We start from the raw sequence: 13,311 nt of genomic DNA, 5'->3' as shown, positions 1-13,311 counted from the left end.
GAAGTGGAAGAAAAAAGGAGGCACAACGGCTCTTAAAGCGTCTATCCCCGAGCCACTGCCATAAGGAAAAAGCGTCCGCGCTGTATTCGCGCGCTGTCTCTTATCGGGTGCCGGACAATAGTGTGTAGTCCTCGAGTACACAACGATGCTCTTTACGCGTCCCTTACGGAAACAGCTTCGGCACGCTGGCAGGTTCGGATCCATTGTGCGCTGGTACGCGTTTAAACGCGGACGCGTAATATTCGTTATTGCGGCCAACGTAATTGCGAACCGTTGCAAATGGACACCGAGGAGAGAAGGAGAAAAGAAGAGGAGGACGGTGTTAACGCGAAGATACAACCGGCCGCGACACCGACGTCGTACTTACACCGGTTGCACGAACGTCGCGACGATATTAACGGTGAAGATCGTTACTCGAATCGATACTTTTGCCTCCGTTCCCGGTGACGAACGAAACGTTTTCTGTCACTATTTTTTTCCTCTCTCTCTCTTTTTTTTTTTTTTCGTTTCGTTTAATCGTACGCACTCGCGCTCCCGTTCGCAAATCGTTTATTTCAATTTCATTAACCGCTCGACAAAATAAACCAGAATTTAATTTATTCGACCGATGGTTGTGTTCCAATGGAAACGGGGAATTCGAACGAGACGCGGGGTTAAAATGTATTAAAAGCGGAGAGAGAGAGAGAAAGAGAGAGGGAGCTCTGGAAAAATTTGATCCTCGATGCGGGCATGGAGGGTAGACGGGGTTAGAAACTCGAACGATGGTCGATATATCGGGTTATCGGGTGAAGAGCGGACAGCCACGCGAATAGCCTACATTGGTGTTTAATTTCACGCTTACCGACAACCTCGAGGAACAGAAATATACTTGTGGGCGGATGGGTGGACACTTGGCACTGGTACAATCCGGCGTCCCTCGGTTGAACGTATTTTATTTGAAGAGTCCAGTCCTCGCTGTGGTGGAAATGAATCGCCTGGAACCGGTCGTCGTTCGCGTACGTTGCTAGCCCGACGGTCAGTAACTCCTGACCGTTCTTCCGCTTCATCCACGACACCTGAGAACCGGCAAAAAGTCTCGTTAACGAGAACGATCCGTCGCCAATGGCGGAAATCGGTGGCGAAACCGAGGAGACCGTAGGCGGGATCGATCGTTGCCCCGAACGACAGGATTTTGATCCGTTCGCGGTGTACCCGGTCCTGAAATTTCGCGAAATCGGCGGCCCGGACGACCGCCTTTATTACAGATCGAATTTTCATCGTTCACTCGTGGAATTGGGAACACGCTCCGCGTGGAAAAATCCCCGCTGGAGAAGTAATTTAGTTCCGGCGATGCTTTATTGCGCCGATAAAATGTGTTCTCCTTGCTCGAATCGAGGTTTTAATTAATTGCTCGGAGGTGTGTACAATAATCCGTAACTATCGAGGGTCCCGCGCGCTACAGGGAACGTTTCTTCGAGAACCGAGGCGACGCGACGACCACCTGATATTGTTCCTGCAGGAAACAAACAAGCACCGAGTCTGCTCACGACGGTCGCCATTCACTTTCCCGTAATACCGAGTCCCGGACTCCATTGTCCGTCTATTACGGTCAGTAACTACCGTGCCGGAGCACTAACACCGCCGTTAGTCAGTATTTTCTATCCACAGTCAATAACCAGTGTCCGTTTCGCGATGTTCATTAACTTCCCGTGGTACCTGGGGATCGATCGTTTCGATTCTATCGTGAAAAGGATCCCTTCGGTGAGACCTGCCTGGCTCGCGTTGCCTCTACATCGATTCCATAAAGTAGCGATAAGATCGGTCCAATAACGTATTGATTAATACCGATACGTATCAATTGCCGAGCATCGTGTTACGGTATCGAGTAGGTATCGAAATTTGGTACCTATATCTCGTATTTGCAGTTTCTAGACGAATTAGTGCTTCCTTTGGAACACGAATCGCCGAAACGTCTCGTAACGGTTGGTTTATCGACTGGTGTGTCAATCAACGTGGAAGTTTATACCAAGTACCTAGACACACCATCGTTCAAAGTTTTAAGCACCCTTCGGAACGAACGAGTCTATTTTCGTACATACGGGAATCTCGTTACTCGGAATAATCGTTTTTGGATTCGAATACTTTGTCGTTCTGTATTCCCAACGATTACAAAATTCTTCCGCTTTGCCCTTTGGGATGGGAGCGACGAATAAACCACCGTATAGTTTGTCGTTTTAGAAACTGCAAGTGTACAAAACAAATATTGTAATTCGATCGACGAAACACGTATGGCGCGTGGTTTACGCGTTGATACAAATTTTGATCGGTTTGGCGTATCAATTTTACCACTCTGTTCGCGCGCAAACGTAAATACCCAATCTGATTCGAATTACGATTAATGTGCAATTTGCACTAATCGTTTGTTTTCCTCTTTTTCGCGTCCTGCACGATAAGACTCCATTGAGATACCAGGACGAAGAAAGTGGACAATAAATCGACGAGACGATCAAAATCGATACTTTGTATCGTTTCGAGAAAGACTGGTCTCTAAATTTTTCGCGTTTTCCCGAAGAATATTCGCAATTTGCAATTCTCATTCCGCATCGTATCCGAGTAATGCTCTTTTAATACGAATCGGTACAATTTTCGACGAAACGAATATTACAAATATGTGTATAAAAAAGCTTGAATTTTGAGCAGAAAGGTGGAAGTAGTGCTCCGAATTTTTCAGCAACGTACACGGAACGAAAAGCGAAATTGCAGGACAATAGAACAAAGTACGAGTTCGTGTAAAAATAAATCGAAAAATTGGGATAAAATTTGTTTGGTTCCGAGCTTCTATTTCGAGAAAATCGATTTTGAAAATTCATAGGGTCCGCGTGCAATCGAGTACGACCTGGCTAACGCGTGCATTCAATGCAGGTTCGTTCTACTTGGATCGGTGTTCGTCGATATTCGTTATTGTTCATCGATTTTGCTCTCTCGCAACTAATTAAAATCTGTGGGCAAATATGGTGGTAAAACAAAAGTTCTGTTCGGATTTTCAATGAATTTTTCCACGAAGAACCGGTTCAATTTCGATTATACTACAATTTCCCGATCGAACAAAGACGAAACCCGATCACCCATTACGAACACCCCCACGGATCGATAGATGCCAAAAGGTATCGATTTGCGACAGAAGGAAACTGTCTCTAAGTCTGTCGATTGGTCTCGAACGTTACGCTTGTTCGTTTTATTTCCAATGAACGTAAACTCGTGGATCGTAATTAAACGGTAATTAAAAGCTGTAATCGATACGCACGAATCGATGCAATAGTCGAGAGCTTCGATGCAGCTCGAATCGTTCCTCGATGCAAAGTACCGATAATGCTGTGGAAAGTAGATTACGAACGAATGACGATCGTTATTATTTATTATCAGAGTATACGCGCAACGTGCAATCGTGACGAGATTGAACATCGATCTACAACGCTCGTTGACAATTATCGAAAACGAATCTCTCCGAGAGAGACACCGTTTGCCTCGAACGATACGCTGCGCAAAAATTCTCTCCGATCGTTCATTCGTTCCGTAATTTTCGACAATACGATACGAAAACGCGTCTCGTTGCAAAGTTTTCGTTTGCTTTCGCTTCTTGTCGCGTTATCGGTCTCTTCGCGTCGCGAGTCGACCGTTGCATCCCGGCACGGTGCATTTTATGTTTACGTTACGAAGCGAGTTTCGATGTATAAATGGAACGCGAGTTGAACCGTCCCGATGAGTAGTCGATCGTTCGTTGAAAAGTTGGCGAAAGTGGTGACTACCAAACACCGATGGAAGTTCGTAACTGATGAAAACTCGTAACGGCCTGTAAACAGTGAGAACATATGACGCACGGCAAACGTAGTACGTCAATAACGATCGGCAATTGCCGTACGTTCCCTCCCACTCGATTCCCCGTACCTGAGAGTAAGCAAGAAATGCCCTCGGTCAGAATAATCCCAGGACTGTGACACAGGATGATTGCACAGCTCGTGACCGGAATTGATCGCGAAACCTATATCGGCCGGTACGTTCAATAGGAACTCGCCTCGCAGATGATCCGTATTTATTCGGAGAATTATTACTCCTATTTACTCCGCTGTGGATTTCCGCTACGCTAATTATACGCCGCGAGCTTAATTATGAGACGGTGTACCGGATGATTCTTAACCGCGCGTTAATAACCGAAAGGGTGAAACCGGAGCACGAAACGTGGAAGCGATGGATCGCGTGAACTTGTGTAACTTGTGAACGCGTGTATCGTGCAAATCGTGACTAATCGTAGAGAATAAGATAAAAAAAATAAATATCGTTCGTTTCGTCGTTACCGAATGACAAATTATTTCGCGACGATTATAATTTTGCGACGTTGTTTGCCCGTCGCGAGAGATTCAATTGCGAACATTTACTCGCAATTTCGTCGCTCATTTCCGTGTTTCGAAGTAACTCAACGACTCAACGTATACGCGATAAACGCATCGTACCGAGACCAGACGGAAATATCGCCCAGGAATTGTATAAATCGTGAAATTTTTCATCTGTATTTGAAATTAAAATCGACGAACCGATTTCAATATATTTCGGATATCCGTTGTTTCAAGTGAATCGATATTCTCTTTAATATCGCGTCAAATAAGGTCGGCTCGAATAACAAACCGGTCGAAATATTATCGCGAATCGTTAATTCCTTTCCCGGGTTTCCAATGAAATCTCCCCCTGCGTCGTAAAGCCAACCACTTTACGGATTTACCACTTACAGAGAGAAATAATTAATCACGGCTCGAGTCACGATTCGGAAAATATAATCCAGATTTTCCACGTTCGCGTAATGCTCTTCTGTTCGTTCGTTGGCCCAGATTTGTGCGGATACCGACGTATAGAAAAATAAATCCCGCGTTTCCTTATTCCGTGGCAGAATTCATGCAACGTGCATTGGACGTAAATACACGAATTGCTCAATGTGCTCCGACCTTTATGCTTTACATCGGCGATTCAGTATCCATCCTCGTGTTTCTAGGCCGAGCTTCCCGCATTTAAAAGCGCGAAAGCCTATTGCAAGAAGTGCTATCAACGGAGATAATCCAACGAGCGCGGTGCGGGATGATGGCACGGCTCGCAGTTGGAATTGGCCGTGAAACACGGAATCGAGAGAGAAAGAGAGAGAAAGAGAGAGATATGTATCTCATCCACCACCTCCCTGTCCCTTGCGATAGGATCTTAACTCTCTATACGTCTTTATGTCCATCGTAAAGTTTAGGCACCTGGTAACGAGGGATACGAGCGCTTTCACGGTGAAATTGAATTCTTGATGTTTGTCGTTACGGAAACGTTAATCTTTCACGGTACGTATGGACCGTACTCCGTAGGGAATCGGCCAATTACATCCTTATACTTTTAATCCGTTGATTCAACGTTTCGAAGAGCAGAGGGGAGCGGAAAGAAAAAAAAACACACACACACGCGCACACGTAACGCGGCACTTTCGTACGAAACGCGAGGTGCTCTTCTCCTCGTCTACTTCGGAAAGATATCAAACACTCGACGAGAGATTAAATGGAACGATTCGTCTGCCACCGCGAGAGAAGGATTACGAGAGCCGTGGAAAAATTGACCGTGGAATTGGAAAGCGAGAGATTTGTCTTCGACGATAAGATCTCCCGCGACCCTTGACTTCCCACCGTGTCGCGAGCTAGCCACCGAAATTACTTCCACTTATCGCGCGTTCATCGTTAAGATGCAACGCGAGTGTTTCATCCGTGAACGGTTGAACGTGGCTAGCCGTACACCTAGACGAAACGTCTGACGTGCAAGCAGCTAGCATAGTTTATGACTCACGGGTCAACGAAAGCTATTTGCGAGGAAGCATATTTCTTTGGAACCTTCACCAGGCATGTTTTACGTAGCTTTCCCGACGCTGCCTCGATAGCTAATTGCAGGAGTCACAAACCAAGGGCTCTGGACGACACGTGAGGCTCAGAGGGCTGCACACGGTTAGTCGCGCGTAGCAGGCCGGAAGGAAGCCTACGTCGCCAAACTTTCTCGGTCCCCACTCGAGCTGGTCCTTCCGAAAAAGCGCGAAAAGCAGCGCTAGGAATAGGCAAGGGTGAGGGAAGCGAGGCGCGACATAACAAGGAGAAACCAATCTCCAAAAGGGCTTTTTCTGACGAGTCTCTATCTAGTACAGTTCGCGCCCGTGACAGTCCGCATTCGCGAAGCTGCATCATCCGTGCACAAGTCCGACCGAATACTGAACGCGCAGTTATTCGTAGCAACCTATAATAATGACGAGATCCTTGAAACGTGTACGATTCGGTTTTCGAGTCTCGCGCGATTCGCGTTTACTCCGAGCGTCGAGCGGCGCGATGTTCGTTCCACGTCGAGCGAAACTTTTACGTAAGACGTCGCTTCGCGACGGCGTGGCGTTTAAAAAGCGGAAGAGGATGCCAAGAACCGAGAACGGCCGAGACGATTACCCAGTCCGTGAGCACGGGCATTGGCTGGATCTCGCGGAATAATGAGAAGCGACGGATAAACACCGGCGAAAGAACAGCGCGGTAAAGGGAAGGAGGAAGCTGTCGCCTGCCGCGAGTTCTCACGTTTCACGGTGGCAATTCGCGCGCGAGTACCACGGGAACGTTTCACCGGCCGTGGTGTACACACGAAAACCGAAGAACGGAAATTGCGATGGGAGTTTCGCGAACCGTTCACCGTAACGAATTTCAATCGAGCTCGATCGAACGAACGTGGAAAACGAAGACGATGAAACGCATTCGTCTCGCGTTTTCCCTACGAAAGGTTTCGCGGGGGGGCCGAGCACCACCACGCCCAGCCACCGATCGATTATACTTCGCGTTTGATTAATGGTACAGAAATCTGTAAACGTTTTCGAGACGCGTTACCCAAACATTCGACGAACGCGAATTCCACTCGGTTCGCTTTCACGATTCCGCTTTGCGTATCCACTTCGGTATCGAGCCGTGAGTCGAAAACACTCGGCTTTGGCCAAGTCGGAATCGGGTCGAGTAACGGTCGTTTACTCGGAGGCGAGTATCTCGAAATATCGCGTATCGAGGATCGGTGGTCAAACGTTTGCGCGAGAAACGGGCCCGTAAAGGCAACGGATCGGAAAGTAGCCGCGCGATACGCTCCGAATCATCGCCGCGCGTTGGCTTCGATGGGTTGGCGCGAACCTCTCCGCGCGCGTGTGCAAAATTCGCGCCCTTCGGTAAAATTGAATCGAACGAAACTCCGAGCGCGATAATTTTCAACGAATTCACGGGCGGACCGTTCACCGATGAAAGTACACGCGAATATCGACGGATAATGGTTTTCTATTTTATTTATTTATTTATTTTTCTTCTTTTTTCTCTCTCTCCTCTCTCGAACCATTTTTACCGACCCACCCCGTACGCGCGAGCCTACGTAACGAAAAAACATTTCTCGTTCGCGGTACTATTAATTCAGTTTCGCGTCGGCGTGCCGCGATAAATATACGTTTGTTTCGTAAAAGCACGGTTTTAATTAAGCCACATTTCACAAGGTTGTACACCCGGCGCCTCCTCGTCCTCCGTTTGATTTACATCGAGTTTAAATTATTATAAAGTCCGGGGGCGCACGCGCGCATAATGTATGTCGCGCGAAATAACTCTTTAGAATTTAATGAATCGAAAATGAGACACGGCGCCGTATAGAAGTACATCGGTGCGCGTACGTATGCGCCTTGAAAGGCGACGCCCGTGTACGCGGTGTGGATAGATAGATAGGTAGGTAGGTAGGTAGGTACGTGTTACCGTTTCCAGGAGAGAAACACCGCGTTGCGACGCGTATCACCGAAGCACGCCGGTCCGAAATCTGGCTCCATTTACGTGCCCCCACGGCTCGCCGCCGGTCGTGTTTGTGTTTCGTTTCTCACGAGGGTGATGCCTGTTGCGTAAACGGAATCTCGACCGTGGTGTTTCCTTCCACTCGACTCTCCGGTGTGTACACCTATTCACGATTTCTAGACTCGTGGCCCGATACATCCGCGAGAGACCGGTTGTTCAGTCGCGAGCCACCGTTTCGAGACAAGTTGCTCCCGAGTCTCGTATACAAGGTGATTCAGAAACATCTGGCGGTGCTCCGTAAGAGCGGTAGAGAATTACGCGAATAGGACCGCGGAAATATTTCCTTTCCCGTGTTGCGAACAGTTGAACGCGATGAGAGCACCCGAGATATGCAGTTTACGTTCACCGAGACTTCCGGGTGCTAGGACGCGTTGATGCACTCGGAGGCCTCGAACAGTGTAAACCGCACAGTGTCTGTCTGTGCGTCGTCGGCCTCTCGACAACGCTACCGGCCGTTGAAACACTTTTCCGAAAGGCCGGGTTTACGTCCGGAAGTATAAAACTCTGAATAACCAGGATGCGAGAGCCTCGAGAGTCTCTACGGTCCGTGCCACTCGCCCGGTCTGGAGACGTTTCTCGTAAATAAAGCCGCGAGAACATCCAAAGCGAACGATACCTACGGTTTACGTCGATCCGACAATTAGACGGACTTTCGACGCTCGAATCTGTATTCGTTTGTTTGTTCAACGGCCGCTGTACGGTGAACCGGCACGGATGAAATAAAATACGAGGGAACAAAGAAACGAAACGCTCTACAAATAACGATTACCCGACGGTAGAAGGTTGATGTTTGGTCAATGATTCGCGTCACGAACTTGGTTAAACACACGGACGTATAGGATTTTACGGTACAACGATCGGAGTTGAAAATTTCCCAACCGACGCGTCGATTAATCGTAATTATTCGGTGTATTTCAATTAATGTATCGTTCTCCGTTATCGCCGATCAAACAAACAAACCAGAATATTCCAACTGACTCGTTTAATCGATGTTTACTCGCTACGCTTCCACTGACTGCTCGCAAACGATCGTCGTCGTTTTCGCGCAAGATTCTTTCGCGACGCGTTCAATTTTTGGAAGAATTAAGCGCACGGAAACTCGATCCGTCGTGGACACGGATTTTTCGCCACGGATACGCACTCCGTAAGTTTTCATTTCGTTCCGGATGTTTTGGATGTTGCTCCATCGCGTCGAAACACGCGTACCGTGGAAAAAGGTTCGAGGAACAGGGTGGTATTTTTTATCAGAGCAGTCGATGCATCGCTTCGTTTTTATCTGGCAAGCAGTTGGCGGGCGATCCGCGAAACCTGTATTTTCACGTGACTGGTAAGCAGCGAGTTAAGGAACTCTCGGAGCACCGCGACTAAAACGCGGTGAAATTTTTATAACTCGGAACGAAAGCGGCGTTGGATCAATATTCGAGTAAATTACCGTCGTTCGAGCGTACGGAGTGCGGTCTTAAAATTTGATCATCCATTTTGGAATCGTCTGGTATGTTTATCCATCTCGAGACACCGTCTCGAGGAGGTTCGCGTTTATCGAGCAGCTATAAACGACAATTACACGAACTTCAACACCTGGGGCAACTTGGAAAATCCTCCTCCACTTATCCACTAATCGGTCTAATTATTATTAACATTAGAACCACCGAACGAGATAAAACGATTCCATTGGCAACTCCGCAAAAGTAAACTTTCGCCACCGGTAACTATCCATCGATCGAAACTTTCTACCTTTGTTCCACCCGAACGTTTCCTAGTTTCCAAAACAATAAGAGACCGCTTCCTTTAAACGTTTTAAATTACACGAAGCTGTACCTGAAAGGACCGAACAGGTTATTTTTCCTCGTGTAACATTGCGCGGGACTGTTTCCGTTTAATTTTTCAGTGACATACTTTGTGCGCGTATCGTAGCATTGTTATTTAAAAATTGCTCTTAAAATTGACGAACATTGTTACCAAAACGCGTTGTAATTCCTGTAAATATCAACTCGGAATGCTGCTTCGACGAGTTTACCTCTTCGAGGGAAGAGACTTTGTTTCGCGTTTATCGGAAGTGTATCATATAACGATACCGTGACGAGTATCTCGAACAAGTTTTCTTCTTTGAAGATGTTAACGAAACAATTTTAGGAACGTGAAATTTGTCGAATCAGAACCGGAGGAAATAATTGGAAAGAATTACCACTCTGTGGAAAAACTAGACAAAAGGGAAGTTTCAAAGTTAATAACGAACGAAAGAATACCTTAACGAATAATAGACACCGTGAAAAATACGCGCGAGTCGGTACGATTGGTACGGTCCTTTCGGATAGGTAAAAGTTCCGTACGGTTTGAACTTTCCTCTTTGTTTATTCTTTACACTTTAACGGTCCGTTTTGCGCTACAAAAATTTGAAACAACTCGAACGCTAAAGTCGCGCGACCGCTACCGTTGAGAAGTACTCGAACGCGTGTCCGGTGTAATAAAAATTTATCTTTCCGCGCTAAAAGCATTCGTAAGAAAATGTGTCGTTTCTAGTCACCGTGGCCCTTAATGTAAATAAGGACGGTGAGTAATGGTTTCACCCGTAGACAGTGGTTTTCTACGTTGAATACAACATTATTTATCGCGTTTCGACCTTTATTTTCGATCCACCCCGATATCACTCTCGTTCGTTGTTCTCTTTGTCGGAGGCGCGTTGAATTTGCGAATATTTCAACCGCGAATAAATATCCAAGCCGCGAGAACGGTGAAACGACACGTATTTCGTCGACTCTTTGAAAAAATAACAATTACTCGAGCTCGTCGTACCGCCCAACCGCCAAACGATCGATTAATATCAACGGTGGGCGGTTTGTATAATGCACTATCCCCGAAGAGGCCGAGAAACTCTCGAGCACCGCGGTTGAATTGTCCCGACGTTTGTAACACGACGAGTAGGTCGTTCGCCGGTTAATTCATGCGACTCGGTCATCGTCGGAGCACGGTTCTAAAGATCGGCCCGTCGTTTCGGGACGTACTCCGTACGGTTGTTCCGTTTCAAGAAACCCTTGTAACGGTTCACGCTTATCGATCAATTCCTCGATATGAATGCAGAACCGAGGTCCCTGCGCGATGCCGTACGTCGCATTCACGTTCTCTCCGCTCCCATCGAGGTCGTGCATCGCGAGCCCACCCAATTACTAGGATACAGATCGTTAGCGATTTCCAAAGAGGCTCGGTGTACAATGCGAGCCCGGCCTCGGAACTTCCCTTTCGTTCCAACCCTGCCCGTCCTCTTCTTTTCGTTCTCGTGGAAAACGCTTTCACCGATTCGCGGTAACAAATCGCGCATGCAGAACGGGGACCGTTCTTGGGCGGTACCGGTTCGAACGATTGCTCGAAAATGGAACGCGAACCGGGTAAAATTTAATGTAAAATTTACCGAGTGGAGTTACGCGAAAGAGTCGTTGGAAACGCACGCGTCAATGGCGATCCTGCTTGCCTTTGACTCCGACCGGTAACGAAACGTTGCGAACACGCGGTATCGTAAAACTCTTGTCCCCGACATCGATGCGCCGAGCGGGTAAACACGGGCCCGGATTCGTCCGGTCGTTTCTCCCTGTCCCGTGTGAAATCCTTTTTCGATCGATGGTAACGATCTCGGTCGTTGCGACTCGTTGAGTTTTACACGGTGCTCGAAACGAACGTTTTCGTTGCGCGCGAAACGATTACGGAACGATGTACCGGGACGCGAGCGATAATTTCGAACGTTCGAGACGTTCGTCACGGAACCACGAATCGAGAACCGTTGCGAAAGTATTGTTTTCTTGTCGTTGAATCGCCTCGCTCGTTGTTCAATCGCGAAACAAACGAACCGTGGTTATCGTCCACCGGCACGGGTCCGTTCTATCGGTCGACCCGATCGTTGCTTCGTATCGTTGGAATTCGCGCCGAGCAAATTCAACGTTCCACGTCCCGTTCCCCCGAGTCTCCGTTTCGCGGGACAACAACGGGGTTTCCCCGCCGATTCGAGGGATCTCATTATTGTCGTTAATTCGAGAAATTCCCCGGAAATTTCGATCGAGGAGAGATTCTCCCGTAGGAGAGAAACAAGAAACGGGACGTTCGGTGCACCGCAATATGACTTCTCCGATATAATTAGATTTACGTCGCTCAGCTCGTCTCACTTGAACGGATTCCAAATATTCCTGTAAATTACGGGCAAAAAGGCGGCCGCGACCCGATTCAGTCCCATGATTCCGTTCCCACCCTCGCCCGCAACCGGTAACCCCCTTTTTCGGAACCGTTATACCGCGTTCGCTGATTTCAACGGGCTGTAACGGCGTTAAAAAAGAAAAAAAAAAAAGTAGGAGAGAGAGAGACGAAAAAAAAAAAAAAGGGGAAACCGCAACGACACGCATTCATAAACGCGAAACTTTCGAGCATCGCAATCGGGATAAAAGCTTCAAAGACTGGCAAGTACTGTCACGTGGAGCAATGGAACGCGGATTATCAGAGTACCGTTTAACAAAAATACCCATTACCGTAATACCGGCTGCACGAAATGGCAATTCGAAAGAATGGGAGGCACGTGATTGCAAAAAAAAAAAAATAAACGGGAGAGAGAGAGAGAGAAAAAATATGGAAAGAGGAAACGTCGTCGTGTTTATTACTTAGCGCAGATGAGAGGCTCGAAAGTAGGACAAAATGTAGTTTCTGAAATTAACGATTTCATGGAGAACCGTAAGCAGATGAAATGCGTAGATGTTCCCGTATTTCCCCGACGCTTCGACCGTGTAATTGTACACGCTTTGAAAACCTTGATACCGTTGGTGTTCCGGCGAAGAAGAATCGATATCGCGATAAAACTCTGTCCCGGTAATGTAAAATGCATTCGAGTTAATATCGCGCCTCGGGGGATTCGTGTATGCATTTTTTACGCGTCGTATAGATTCCTTCGGAAATGGAACCGATTCGAGACGACGTCTGGGACGTGTTGCGTCAAAAACTGTTTATAATATTGCCGGTCGCTGAGAAACGCGGCAATTCTATTTAAATCGACGGAATACAACACGGACCTTCGAGAGATGGAAGCAATTGAAGCGTACGAAGTAGTTCTCTGGTTTTTCCTCGTCAACCTTACCGATGGACCACCGACTTAAAAGTCCGGAAAAGTTTCTCGTGGAGAAGCGACTGGTTCGTCAAGAAAACGTGAAAAATACATTCGAAAAACTTTTCCCGACAGTGAGTTCGCGAGCAGGAAGATATTTCTACGAAAATGAAAAAAGCTCGTTGTTACTTGCCGGGGTGAAATGCTCGCGAAGTTAATTCGTACGTACATCATCGATCGCTGAAAAATTACTTTTCCAATTTCAAAGAAAATATTTCAATTTCGTATCCCGCGTACCGCACGATCGCGACTCTATGGAAATTTCTGTGCGTTGTAAAGGGTGGGCGTGGC

General features: G+C 47.2%; 1 protein-coding gene across 5 annotated transcripts in view; it reads right to left on the bottom strand.

Moving 5' to 3' along the window:
* The window catches only part of LOC143146907 (lachesin), a 58,733-nt gene that overhangs the window by 13,331 nt on the left and 32,091 nt on the right, over positions 1-13,311 (bottom strand). For all 5 annotated transcript variants that reach the window (XR_012992112.1, XR_012992113.1, XR_012992114.1 and 2 more), the window contains one exon: positions 842-1,055. Coding sequence is in view for 2 of the 5 variants with exons in the window: in XM_076311647.1 (XP_076167762.1) it covers positions 842-1,055 (214 nt within the window). In the remaining 3 variants the exon portion in view is untranslated. The remainder of the gene's footprint in view (positions 1-841; positions 1,056-13,311) is intronic.

Source organism: Ptiloglossa arizonensis, chromosome 5 (assembly GCF_051014685.1).
Source record: "Ptiloglossa arizonensis isolate GNS036 chromosome 5, iyPtiAriz1_principal, whole genome shotgun sequence".
Classification (NCBI taxonomy): Eukaryota; Metazoa; Arthropoda; class Insecta; order Hymenoptera; family Colletidae; genus Ptiloglossa; species Ptiloglossa arizonensis.
Note: the sequence above shows the minus strand (reverse complement) of the source record. Positions and strands in the feature narration are given on the sequence as shown.